General features: G+C 40.8%; 1 protein-coding gene across 4 annotated transcripts in view; it reads left to right on the top strand.

Moving 5' to 3' along the window:
- Positions 1–12891, top strand: part of LOC124465503 (cytohesin-3) — a 142550-nt gene that overhangs the window by 54064 nt on the left and 75595 nt on the right. For all 4 annotated transcript variants that reach the window (XR_006955829.1, XR_006955828.1, XM_047017322.1 and 1 more), the window contains exons 2-7: positions 2324–2406; positions 2674–2738; positions 3421–3487; positions 4654–4772; positions 5229–5309; positions 5765–5877. Coding sequence is in view for 2 of the 4 variants with exons in the window: in XM_047017322.1 (XP_046873278.1) it covers positions 2324–2406; positions 2674–2738; positions 3421–3487; positions 4654–4772; positions 5229–5309; positions 5765–5877 (528 nt within the window). In the remaining 2 variants the exon portion in view is untranslated. The remainder of the gene's footprint in view (positions 1–2323; positions 2407–2673; positions 2739–3420; positions 3488–4653; positions 4773–5228; positions 5310–5764; positions 5878–12891) is intronic.

The following is a 12891-nucleotide window of genomic DNA, read 5'->3' as shown; positions in this document are numbered from 1 at the left end:
TGATTTGTTCAAACTGGCCATGAGTGAGACTGCGTCCCCGTTACACTGTTTTGACGTTAGCCTCAGTCAGACTCGCTCACTGGCAGTGTGCACAATGTTGTGATTCACTCAATTTTAGACCAGAAACGTCAGGGAGGACTGCCTAATGTAGATACGAGCCTGATGAAGATAGCCAGCATCTCGGATTTCTTTAACCAAGCCTGTTTAATTCGTCATTTGCCTGAGAAAGCGACCTCCGTTAGCCAGGCTAGTTTTGCCCGATCACTTGGACAGGCTATTTAACGGTATCGGGGTCAAGTGAATTTTGTGCATAGACAAGTGAAAGGTAAATGTATTTTTCCAAAGGCCAAGAGTCTCAAAGTTAATATCGAGCCCTGCAATCCAGTGGCCAGAGATATATGATGATCTGATCGACACTCCAAGTGTAATAGACCGGGGAGAAGTTCGTCTTTTACAACCGAAATGCGCAGTTGAGACTGCTTGACAGTTGTGTGACGTAGGGTGATAATTGGTCTATACAAATGGCGAGTTGAACAAACACGTCGCAAGCCGTGTTTGGATGCCGATGTGGGTTCGCAAAACCATGAGCTGCAACGAAACGTCCGCCATTGTTGATGTCGTGTTTGGCGCTACCGCGCTTGCGTTGCTGGGAAATATGAGACGTATACAGTGACGTAATGACGTGGCTCTGTGGTGGCTCTCGCCCGTGGAAAAGCAAACCGATTCTTAGTAAGCTCCGTTCTTGAACCAGCTCCGAACTGGCTCTAGCACCAGCTCCAAACTAGCTCCCGGTTCACTTTGGTGGAAAGGGGGTACCAGTCCTAGCCTGACGTTGTCATACTCATAATTCTAGTCAGAATATGAGTCTGATAACTCTCCGTTGGGCTTTGACTACAGGGCGTGTTTCAAACGAGCCTGGAAAACAAATGCCTCTTCGCTCAATTGGATAGATCTACAACCAATCAGAGCAACAGAGTATGTGACGTATGTTAAGCACCGCATAGTTGTTGTCAACAGAACTAAACTACAAGCAGACTTGAAGTATGCTTGAAGAATGAATACAAACGATTTTTGCCGGTGTTGTAAAATTAATTTAAGGGTAGGGAGAGTACTTGTTCACACGGTCAACCTTTTTGAGCGAAACAATAAAGGGCAATGCATATACGAACAAGTTCTCCGTTTAGGATTACAACTCCATCGGGGCCAGCTGACAAATTAAACTTTTACCGAATCCCGTAGGAAGGACGGCAAAAACATATTTTCCATCGACAAATGCCTTGATTGCGTCTCTCTGTTCCTCTTTCAAAATTAATGCGCTGTCGATGTCTTCTAAAACAGACTCGATGGCAGAATCATAACATCCCAGATCTCCAGCGGTAGCCATGTTTGTTCAAAACGAATTCAACTTAAGCGCTCTTTTGTGACGTGGGTGATTACGTTACTGTTGATCATCTGTCCATCATCGTATAAAGCCCGCCCTGGCAATTTAATTGGTTCGCCCAGATTCTGGTTTTCTGTAGTTGGTCCCCAATACGAGACCCTCCAGACCCAACTTCCCGACCAAATTTTTTTGGGGGCGGGGAGAAGTTGGGCTGGCAGCCAGGCTATACCAGTCCGCCCCTGCCGGTCCGTGAAAATATGTATTACATGTAACCGGTCCGTGGCGCAAAAAAGGTTGGGGACCGCTGCACTACAGTACAGCAAATGTATACCAGTACACTGAAGGCTGAATTAATGAAGGGACTTCGAAAGTAACTTAAAATATCCTAAAATGTCAGCATATTAAAATGTTTATTTTTATAAGTAAGCTTTAAGTGCATTGTTACAAAGATTATTTTTAGCCTGCATTTTAAAATATACAAATTATATGTTTAAAAACAAAGTTCCAGTTGTACACTTTTTACAAATTACATATACGTTTTACTTAAAGTATATTTTTGGATAACATATTTAATAAAAGTGTACTGTAGTATAATTTTGTATGTTCAAAGTATATCCTTTATTAACGTTAAAATTGGTAAAAGCATGATGGTAGTATACTTTTTATATATTCACAAATAGTAAACTTTTTCTTTGTATATTTAAAATGTACCACTGAAAATTTGAATATGCTTGAAATACTCTAAAGTATACTTTTTTGCACATGGGATGTGACAGTTGGTTGGGATTCATTAAGTAGGAATGCAGAGGTCTTCCTTGTTAAATTAATGTGTCATACTGGTCAGTGAGTCAATTTAGTTTAGTTTAGTCTGATGATCAATGTGTCTCTCTATATCTCTCATTCTCAAAATACCACATTTTCTCTCCATCTTACCTTCTCCAGTACCTGAGGACCTCTCCTTGGAAGAAAGGGATGAGCTGTCCAACATACGGAGGAGGAAAAAAGAGTTACTGGACGACATTGAGGTGAGCAAACAAAAAGTTGTTTCCTACATCTCTACATTTGTATATGATGTGTAGTTTCTATGACTGATGTTTTTATTTGGTCTCCTGTAACGTCTATATAAAATTGACATCCACAAAAACTGCCTCCGTATACAGAACAATATTTCTTCCTGACTACATAGTTCAGCTTTATTGTATTGTTTATCTTGTATTTATGGGTTGAGTTCAATAAAAAAACATTTGTAAAAAGGGTGATCCATACTCAACTAATTTCTTATGGTTTTGCAGAGGTTGAAGTTCGAGATTGCTGAGGTGATGACTGAAATTGAGCAGCTAACCTGTGTGGGGGAGAGGTGAGTTCAACACCTCTATTCTCTTTTTATTTCAAATTGTTCTTTTTTTCCTTCCTCTTTTCACCCCGGTTAAGTGCAAAGACCAACACACTACATTGTTTCCCTCCACTACCTCTTCTTATCCTTTCAGCCATGCCTGAGCTACCCCCTAATCACACACCTGCCTGGTGTGTGTATGTTAATCCCTTCTGTTTGCAAAGCGAAGCAGTGCAGTCTCTCAGCAAAACATTTGCTAAATGTTCCCTATTCAGGGTCCCTATTCAGGGTCTCTCACCTTATTGGCAGTTTGAGCCTGTTGGTAATGAGGTAAAGGTAGAGTGGGCTATAGCTTGTGTATCTCAGGTATACCTGAAAATAACATATTTATTTTGAGCACAGAGGTACAGAGCATACACACACACACACACACCTCCCTCACACAACACTGACACGCTCAAGCATATACAGTTGGAATCATCCAGCAGTTTGAATAATGGCCTTAAATGTCTGCAAAACTATTGACTCAATCTCTCACCTTCAACTTAATCTTATTCAAACTGAGACTGTAAACAAATCACAATGTCCAGAGTTGTATCCTGGACAAACGGTTGACCTGCTGAACAAATAACATCAAGTGTTTATAAAACCGCACCTTTACTGGAGACCTCATGGTTGTCTTTCTCTCTTGTTTGTCCAACTACAGCAAAACAACTCAAAGAAACAAACATATTGCTATGGGGAGAAAGAAGTTTAATATGGACCCCAAAAAGGTTAGTCATGGTTATTTGTCATAATTACCATGTTCTGGACTGCTCTGCAAAAGGTCTGAGATTGTGTGTTTTGGACTTTAATCAATAGGCTTGGGCAACTTCTCTTTCTGGATTGCCCTGCAAAAGGTCTGAGATTGCATTTTTGCGATTTGAATCAAAAGGCTTGAGCAACATAGGTTCTGGACTTTTCTGCAAAAGGTCTTAGATTGTTCTGGATTACCGCAAAGACTGCGTCCTGTGTTCAGAAGGGTTTTATAACTTTTATTACATATAATATTATTTGTATTGATTTGATTTATTGTAAACCACTTTGAGCTGTAATTCTTGTATAAAATGTGCTTTATAAAAAAGTCTTATTACCGTATTTCTTTGAATAAACCCCGCCCGCAAATTAACGCTGCCCTCGAATAAATGCTGCACCAAAAATGAACATTGTGTAATAATGGCCGCCCTCGATCAAATGCCGCACCCCAAACAAAAGAAAAACTGTTATTTAATTGGTTAAATTAAAACACAGTATTTATTACACTGTGTAAATCACAAGTGTACAATATAGCGAGGTAGCTGACTTCGCCACTCGTGAATTCGCCTTTCATCAACCCCAAGTTCGCGTGCTACGGATATGTTGCTGCTGGTGAGTGCTTTCTGCACAGCTTTCTGTTTGAAAACTAAAGTGTAAGAACGTTTCGGCATGCTGCTTCAGATTTCTACAAAATGTAGACACGCGCTGCTTACATTTTACACTAGGCTTTGTGTTTGACCTCCTTGTCTATTCTTTGTTTGTCTATGGCCGCACTGTAGCTACAATTCACTAAATCTCTCTTACTAATTAAACGTTTAATCGAAGAAAAACTGTATTATAATCCTCAAGCCACAACTTCTAAAATATATAACTGTGATGTCCTCCTAGGGATTAAAAATACATTAGTTGTTCTCATGCTAGCCTAAATAACTATCTCAATGAGTCCATAAAGAACTAAGATGTACTTCAAGAAACTTCAGGGCAATATTAAAATTGCACCACATCCTAGATTCTATCTGGTCTTATCTCAGAGTAAGTTCTTGTAATGTCCTGCAAGGCCTCCTGACACCTGCATCGAAACAGATAACTGACACACTCTGCGCATGTGTTTGTGTGTGTGTTTGTTTGTGTGTTTGTTTTCCAGGGGATACAGTTCCTCCTGGAGAACGACCTTCTACAGCACACGCCCGAGGACATAGCACAGTTCCTTTACAAGGGTGAGGGCCTCAACAAAACAGTCATTGGAGACTACCTAGGAGAACGGTCAGTTTTGGCTTCATTTACTCCTCCATGTTTCCTCTTCCTTTTCTTTCCTTTCTTCCATCATTTTCTCTTGGACTGCTCAGACCTGGGCATTAATCCTCAGGAAATGGAGTGTCTGGATGTTTCTGTGGTGAGTTGGAGACAGAGGAACAGCTCTGGCTACATGTGGTTCTAATCTCTAACCAATTCTGTGAGAATGTCAAAACAATGTTTCCGTAGTTGGATCTTGGTCCTGGTACTGACAACAATAGCTCTGAAGTGTTTGAGGCCCTCCAACCTTACCTGAAAATACATTTTTAAAGGTCAAAAAACTTGAGTGAAAATTACTTTAACAATCTTGTTTTATCTATTGAGGAGATTCTAATCTATTGAGGAGACGTGAGGATAATTCAGTAACAGCATGGCAGAATTAACCTGGCCATGTATAGTGTTTGATGTGACACGTTTCTTTTGCAGTGATGACTTCAACATCAAAGTCCTGCAGGCTTTTGTGGAGCTTCATGAGTTCTCAGACCTTAACCTTGTACAAGCTTTAAGGTGAGCTGTTTGTGTTTATGTATGTGTGTGTGTGGGGAGGGGGGGCTTGAATGTGTGTCTGTCTTCTCATGTTCCTCTTGTGTCAGTGGAGGAGACATTTGAGGAGAAGACTAACAAATAATTTATTGAACATCGGAAACAATGCCTGCTATATGATGAGAGCAGGCTCCATCATCTAGAAATTAAAAAGCTGCAGGCGTGGACCGTCCCGTTATTCAGTCTTTGTGTTCAGTTGAAATTGGTTTTACACTTTCATAGATGTATGCATGGTAGTTCATCATGAACATTATAATGACGTCCCTTTTACATCGTTGAGAGCCTCTCCTTAACAGGTCCCTCTATCTCTCCTTCGCCTGTTCTCACTCTTCCTCCCTCTCTCTTTCTCTCCTCTGTAATTCTATCTCTCTCCCTCTCTCCTCACTTTCTTTTTTCTGTCTCTCTCTCTGCTGGTGTAGGCAATTTCTGTGGAGCTTCAGACTCCCAGGCGAGGCCCAGAAGATCGACCGCATGATGGAGGCCTTTGCCTCCAGGTATTGCCAATGCAACCCAGGCGTCTTCCAGTCCACAGGTACAATGCTACACAAACATGCACACATACAAACACACATACACGTAAATACCAAAATGATCAGTCAAGACTGATATCCTAATAATTAGCAAACAAGCAGAAGGATTATATCTGGAAATGACAACCTTTCTAGAAAGTTCACTACCGATCTGAAATTAACTATAATTACTAGTGTAATTACTGTAATCTTTCATGGCTCAGTGTCGACCGACAGAGTGCTAGTTGCTGTGTAATCACCATGACAATAACGATATTGATCCCTGGTCAATAGGAGAGGGTCGTTAGTGCTGCGTGCACATGCCACACGTTGTCCCCGCTCGCGCGGCCTGTCACCGAGGTTGACGATTGGTCCAGTGAGGTGGTGACAGGGAAGGTGATGAATATGTATGTAGCGCAGTGGTGACACACCCAGACTAAGTAGGAGATGCTGCTACTGGTTGGTTCTTCCATAGGGAATAAACGTGATATATGGTATTTGGGGTGGGGCACGTGTGTTTGTATGCGTAGTTCTGGTGTTTGTGTTTGTATTTGTGTGTGTTTACAGTATGTACTGTATGTGTATATTTGTGTGTGTATGTATGTGTGTTTGAATCCTGTGATCCTGTGATGTAGAACCTTCTGTTTTATATAAGATGTTTGTGTACACATTGTTTGTGTACACATTGTGTACACATGTACACATCTCAGCATGGATGACCGAGCACCACCTCCAGCTGAACCTCGCCAAAACAGAACTGCTCATCATCCCGGCTAAACCCTCCATCTCCCACAATCTCTCAATCACCCTGGGATCTGCAACGGTGACCCCTTCATCCTCTGCAAGGAACCTCGGCTCTCCCTCACGGCCCACATTGCTGCAGTCTCCCGGTTGTGTAGATTCACCCTCTACAACATCAGGAAGATCAGGAGATACCTGTCTGAGCATTCCACCCAGCTGCTAGTCCAAGCACTTGTCCTCTCCAAGTTGGACTACTGCAACTCGCTGCTCGCTGGTCTCCCAGAATGCGCAACCCACCCTCTTCAGAGGATTCAGAACGCAGCGGCCCGTCTGGTCTACAATCTACCCAGACGCTCCCTTGTTACCCCGCTCCTCATCTTTCTCCACTGGCTACCCATCACGGCCCGTATCAGATTCAAGACCCTGTTACTGACCTTCCGAGCAGTCCCGTTCCGAGTGAACGGGACTGCACCCGACTACATCAAGTCTCTCCTGCAGCCTTACACCCCCACCTACGGTCTTCTTCAGACAACCGCCTTGTGGTCCCACCGCTCAAGACCGCCCGGTCTCAACACAAGCTCTTCTCCTGTCTGGCCCCCCAGTGGTGAAATCAACTCCCCACCTCCATGAGACACAGTTTCTCCACCTTCAAGAAAAGGTTAGAGACGCACTTGTTCCGGGAGTACAACGGTACTTAGGAATGGTTTGCTTGACCCGATTGTTAGTTTCCTCAAGGATCACAATGACTCTTGCTTAGAGACTTGTTGCTCCTGTGGTTAGTGGTAACTGAGTTACATTTTTGTACTCGCTGTGATATATTTACATTTACATATTTAGCAGACGCTCTTATCCAGAGCGACTGACAGTAAGTACAAGGACATTCTCCCCGAGGCAAGTAGGGTGAAGTGCCTTGCCCAAGAACACAAGTCATGTGCACCTTCCGGGAATCGAACAGCCAACCTTCAGATTACTAGCCCATAGCTCTAACCGCTCAGCCACCTGACTCCCCATATATTGTTGTTAATGTTGCTTGTTTTTCCACAGGTACACCTGCACTTATAGTTGTTTAATTGTAACTTGTGTAACTACGTGCTCTTGTGGTTCTTCCCTTTGGCACTTATTTTGGTTGTTCACAATATGTGCTTCATGTTTTGGCTACTCGCATTGTTTTGTATGTATCTTGTTGTTATTATCAGTGACCTATGCACTTTGTAAAGCTCTCTCTTGGAAGTCGCTTTGGATAAACGTGTCTGCTAAATGAATAAACGTAATGTAAATGTAGGAGGTATGTGGGTCTGTGTGTGGGAGGAGTGAGTTGATAACTGGTAGATCCATGGTTTGGGCTAATGAATGTGTGCATGGGTGACAATGCTTGACTTCTCTTACTGTAACTGATTAGTTTGTCACTTTGAAAGTCAGTGATGACTCTGTCAGACAGTACTGCTGGGTGATAACCGGTGTTGGGAAAGTTACCGAAATTTAGTAATTAGTTACAGTTACTAGTTACTTATTTCAGAAGTAACTGCATTACTTTACTAGTTACTGCATAGAAAGTAACGTTTGCGTTACTTTGAATCCCCTGCTTCTATTATCAAATTAACACACACAGATAGTTATAATATTTTAGTGTTGCAGTGGCACAGTGTGGGACAAGACAACTGTAAAATGTTATATAATTGTATGTTGCTAATTAGTTGTCTGAAGGCAACGGACTCAACTGTTGACATAGGTTGCATGTTTTGACAACATACCTCGCAATAAGTCTGTTTAGTTCTGCCTGGCTTAGAGACTGGAAATACTCGGTTTAAAGAGGCGATTGACTGGGTTTTTGGGGTATTTCACACTGTTCCTTAAGGTCTCCGAATAAGGTATGTAACATTGGTTGGGTTGAAAATGGCCCGGGTGCTGTTATATGCCACCTGATAGATCCTCTGAAATGTTCCCGGGAAAAAACACTAGCTTTTCTCCTTTTATGGTATGCTCATTAATATAATAATAATCGTTTATTTCGTATGTGATGATACATTTGAAAGGAAAAAACAAAAAACAGAAAAAAGAAACAAAAGAACAAGAACTACATCAGCAAAAGCTTTAGCAATTTTTTTATAGACAGAACAATAAATTAGTAACAACAAGCATTTTGTAGCATACATTCATCGTGGGATCAAAACCCTCCAAAGTTAAAAAAACATTTGTTATACACATAATGTTGTTGACTAGGTCTACTGTGACCTGTCTGGTTTGAGATAGCACCTGAAATGTTTTTATACGATTAATATTTACATACAATTCATCACAATAACGCACAGAATATTTATACCTGAGAAAGGATACATTTTTCCCGACGGGAGAAGCAGCTCTTCATTGCCAAAAGGCTAACATAAGATACAAAATTATTAGGACTATTTAACATTGACATATAAAACGTAGTGTTTTATACATAACTGAGCATTCACATGTAATTTATTTATCAGAGGGCCAAGAAGCCAAGTGTGAGTCCGATAATTTAAATGTAACATTCTACGAACAGCTTTGTTCCACTGAACACATATTGAGTCGAAACCTTTGGAATTAAGTTCCCAGAGCTGTGACCCGTAAAAAAAACAACAGTAACTGTTAAACAACTTACATACTTATTTTATTTAGATGAGCTGCACGCTGATTGGTTCGTTTTCAACGCGTGAAGCTGGGTAGCAAAAACGCAACACGGCTAACAGCAGCACTCACTGAAACACCGAAGTTGTAGACTTGAAATAAAAACGTGCAAATAAATCTATTGTGTCTACACAACACTGTTTTCAACAGATTGACTATATATCATTTGAAATGATAACGTTAGTTGTTTCTAATTCTGTTGTCGAAGCAAACTGGATTGATTTAGGTGGGTATAACGTTAGGCTACAGCTTAGCAACCAAACTACCACTCGGCTTCAGTTAGTTAGCTGTTGTAGCTCTAGATATCTTGCTAAAAAAATAACCTGACAAAGATCTGGACAAACATGCATCGTGAATTGTAGATTTACATAGCACGGGTTATTTATTTGAATGAAACACAGTCAGGAACATGAAACAACGTTAGTCCCATTGCCAATAAACTACGCTAAATCATCACACATTCTACCTATGCTCTTACTAGGGAGGACAAACGTTCTGCTCTCAATGTAATCACAACGGAGGGTTCCGAGCGTCAACAAATGCAAAATTGACGCAATTTAACGTAATTGCTCATTAGGATTCCTCCGTCAGGAGGAAACCTATTGTTATTGGTGGTTTTATTATTTGTAATTCTTGTACCATGGGAGTCTATGGCAGCCCCTAGACCCCATCGACAACTTTTTGTGAAATTTGGCACACTCATTAAGGACAGTCCCTTTTATACTTACACCAAGTTTCATGTCTCCCATTAGACCACTCTAGCGCCACCAATGGGTCAAAGTTGGACTTGTGTTTACACACACAACTTTTGAACCGTATTACTGATTTTCAAAAATGAGGTACCATGGATTCCCTGGATCAAGACGAGTTCAACGCACCCTATGACGTCAATTTCCGGTTATATAGATATTCTGCCATTTCCGGTTTTATCAAAAACCTTTGAAAGCCTACTCCTCCTACAATTTTCCCCAGAATTGGCACACATCATTGTCAGAGCAAGCCTCACTCAGGCATTACTTTTATATTGGATTCTCAAAACCGTTTGTCCGGTAGAGCTAATCAAATTCGGCAACAAAGCAACCAAACAGGAAATTGGTTCAAATCTCGGCAAATCTTTGAGATGTCAACACCAAACTTGGTATGATGACTCGGAACCCTCTTCTGAGCATGTCCACACAATTTGATGTCATGTGATCACTGGGCGTGGCTGCTGGATCAAAAATGTGTTTTGGCAAATGACTATTGATTTGTTTGCTTTTATTAAGTGATTCCTTTGTCTCATGATATCTTGGGACATCCCGTGTGTGACTCATAATAATTTGTGATAATAGCCGAATTGTTGCGGCCGCCATTTTGAATTAATTGTAAAACGTTTCTTCTCTACTTCTCCTACACATGTTGTCCAATCTTCACCAAATTTGGCAGAGATTATCTTCAGACAAAGCCTCACAAAAGATACCACATGGTGTTTTGATTTTCGAAACCGTTTGCCCGGTACAGGCAATCAAAATGCTGTTAAGCCAGCAAACAGGAAGTTGGGTTGTATTTCAGTGAATTTTTGATGGATTCACACCAAACTTGCTGCATGTACTCGTTACCCTCTTCTGAGGATGTCTGAAATGTTTTCTGGGTCATTGACTGCTTGGCCACCTCATTGCTGCTTGCAGCTATATTTGGATTTGGTCAGATTTGGTATCCCATTGGTAAGTCTGCAGCATGGATTTTTCTATACAGTTACAATTTGTCAAGAATATACATTTTTCAAGGGTTCGCAATGTTTGGAGGAATCCGCCATTACTGCTTGCAGTTATATTTTAACATTGTGATAAAAAACACAATTGTTAGATTTAATGTACAATACGATGTACGCTGATATTATTAGTACATTTACTTTCGAAAACAGTAATCAATTTTTGTTTGATGACTGAGTCGTTAGCGTAATTAGCCTCTGTTGAACATATACGATAGCGGTCTGTGATACATCCGTTTTCAATCGTTAAAATAATAAACATGCCTCACATATCGATGAACCTTTTATGATTTATTATGACCTTATATTACTAGTAAACAATTCATGGGTACAATTGTCCTTATATACCTGTAGTTTTAAACCAGTGTAGCTCACTGTAATGCTGTACGCGACGCGGTTTAGAAAAACTTGAAATTCTACTGCTGTTTAGGAAGCCAAACGGCGACAGTAACATCTCAGCACTCCCCTTACAGAAATCAAACTTCCCAGATGAGTTTTTCAATTGGTGAATCAACCTGTCACTCAAATTACAGCCAATCCCTGTGTGAATGCCAACTTCTGTGCCATATGTGGCACAGAAGTTTTCCCATTTTAAGAGGTCTGTAATGGGCTGAGAGTACTTTGAGCCATTGCCTACTAACCTGATCTTCAATGCCACAGCCTCAATTTGATGTCATTGTGTTCATGAAGGTCTCCTCTACAGGACTGTGAAAACCGCGAACATTTCCCAGCTGGGGGATTTTTTATAATCGAGCTTATGTCCTAGGAGTGCCCCTGTTTTAGAGCTACAATTTGAGTGCTAACAAACTCCCCATCGCTCTATCCAGCTAGTTAGCTTGCCACGAGCATTCCTCTCCCTGCTTCACTAACAATATGGACAGATGTGCCTTGTTTTCGCTCATTTAATCCGATCGACCTCAAAATCGGTTAACATATAGTGGAAACGTACATCTACGAATCTGTGGTCTCAAATATACATAAAGATAAACATTTTTTTATTCCAGCGTGTTCAAACAGTCCCCTCAGTAAAGGTTGGCTAGCAAGTTACAGCAGCAGCCTGGCCCTGTGACAGGTGGGGGGAGGGGCGCAAAGGGCACACTTAATAGTGGTATTTTCTTCCAACTCATTTTTTAGACAACTCATTCGTTTGTAGCAGATAAACATCTAATAACATGCAAGCTAGTAGGCTCGAAAACTAGGATTGAGCCAATGCCTGTGTGAACACTGTCCCAAATGTGGCACTGGCGTTTTAACAGTTTAAGACGTCTGTTATTATAAGCCGAGTGGTCTTTACACCCTTGGCTACTAACCTGTACTTTAATGCCACAACCTTAACTTGATGTCAATCTGTTCAGGAAACTTTCCTCTACAGGACTGTGAAACTGCTAACATTTTCCAGTTGGGACTTTTGAGATATTTGAGTTTAAGTCCGATGAGTGCCTGCACCCATTCACTGCAACAAAATAGCTTCATGGAACTCGACTCGGAATATGAGCTTCAGGGACGCTTAACAAAAAAAGACAACATTTGGCGTGTCAAGCATTTTAGAATTGTTAATGTGATGTGTTCCCATCTTATTTAAGACAAAATATTTTACAAGCAAGAGGTTTGTTAATGTAACTGTATACATATCTCACTCATACTGGCTAATCAGCTAACATGTTAAAGTAGTCTACATCCAAAGTCGCTGTCATAAAACTAGCCTCTTTTCACAAACGATTAACGGAAGTAGCTTCGAGGTAAAATTAAAAACCTTTAAAAACGTCTACATTTAGCAAATATTGTTGATATTATTGTCCACACGTATTTTAGTATTGTTAATATGTAATTTACTTCCATAATTTCCCCAGGAATAACTAATAAAACAAATTTCAGGAAAAACGCTCAAACG

Source organism: Hypomesus transpacificus, unplaced genomic scaffold (genome assembly GCF_021917145.1).
Source record: "Hypomesus transpacificus isolate Combined female unplaced genomic scaffold, fHypTra1 scaffold_52, whole genome shotgun sequence".
In the NCBI taxonomy this organism is placed as follows: Eukaryota; Metazoa; Chordata; class Actinopteri; order Osmeriformes; family Osmeridae; genus Hypomesus; species Hypomesus transpacificus.
The sequence above is the reverse complement of the archived record's forward strand: the minus strand, read 5'-3'. Positions and strand labels throughout refer to the sequence as shown.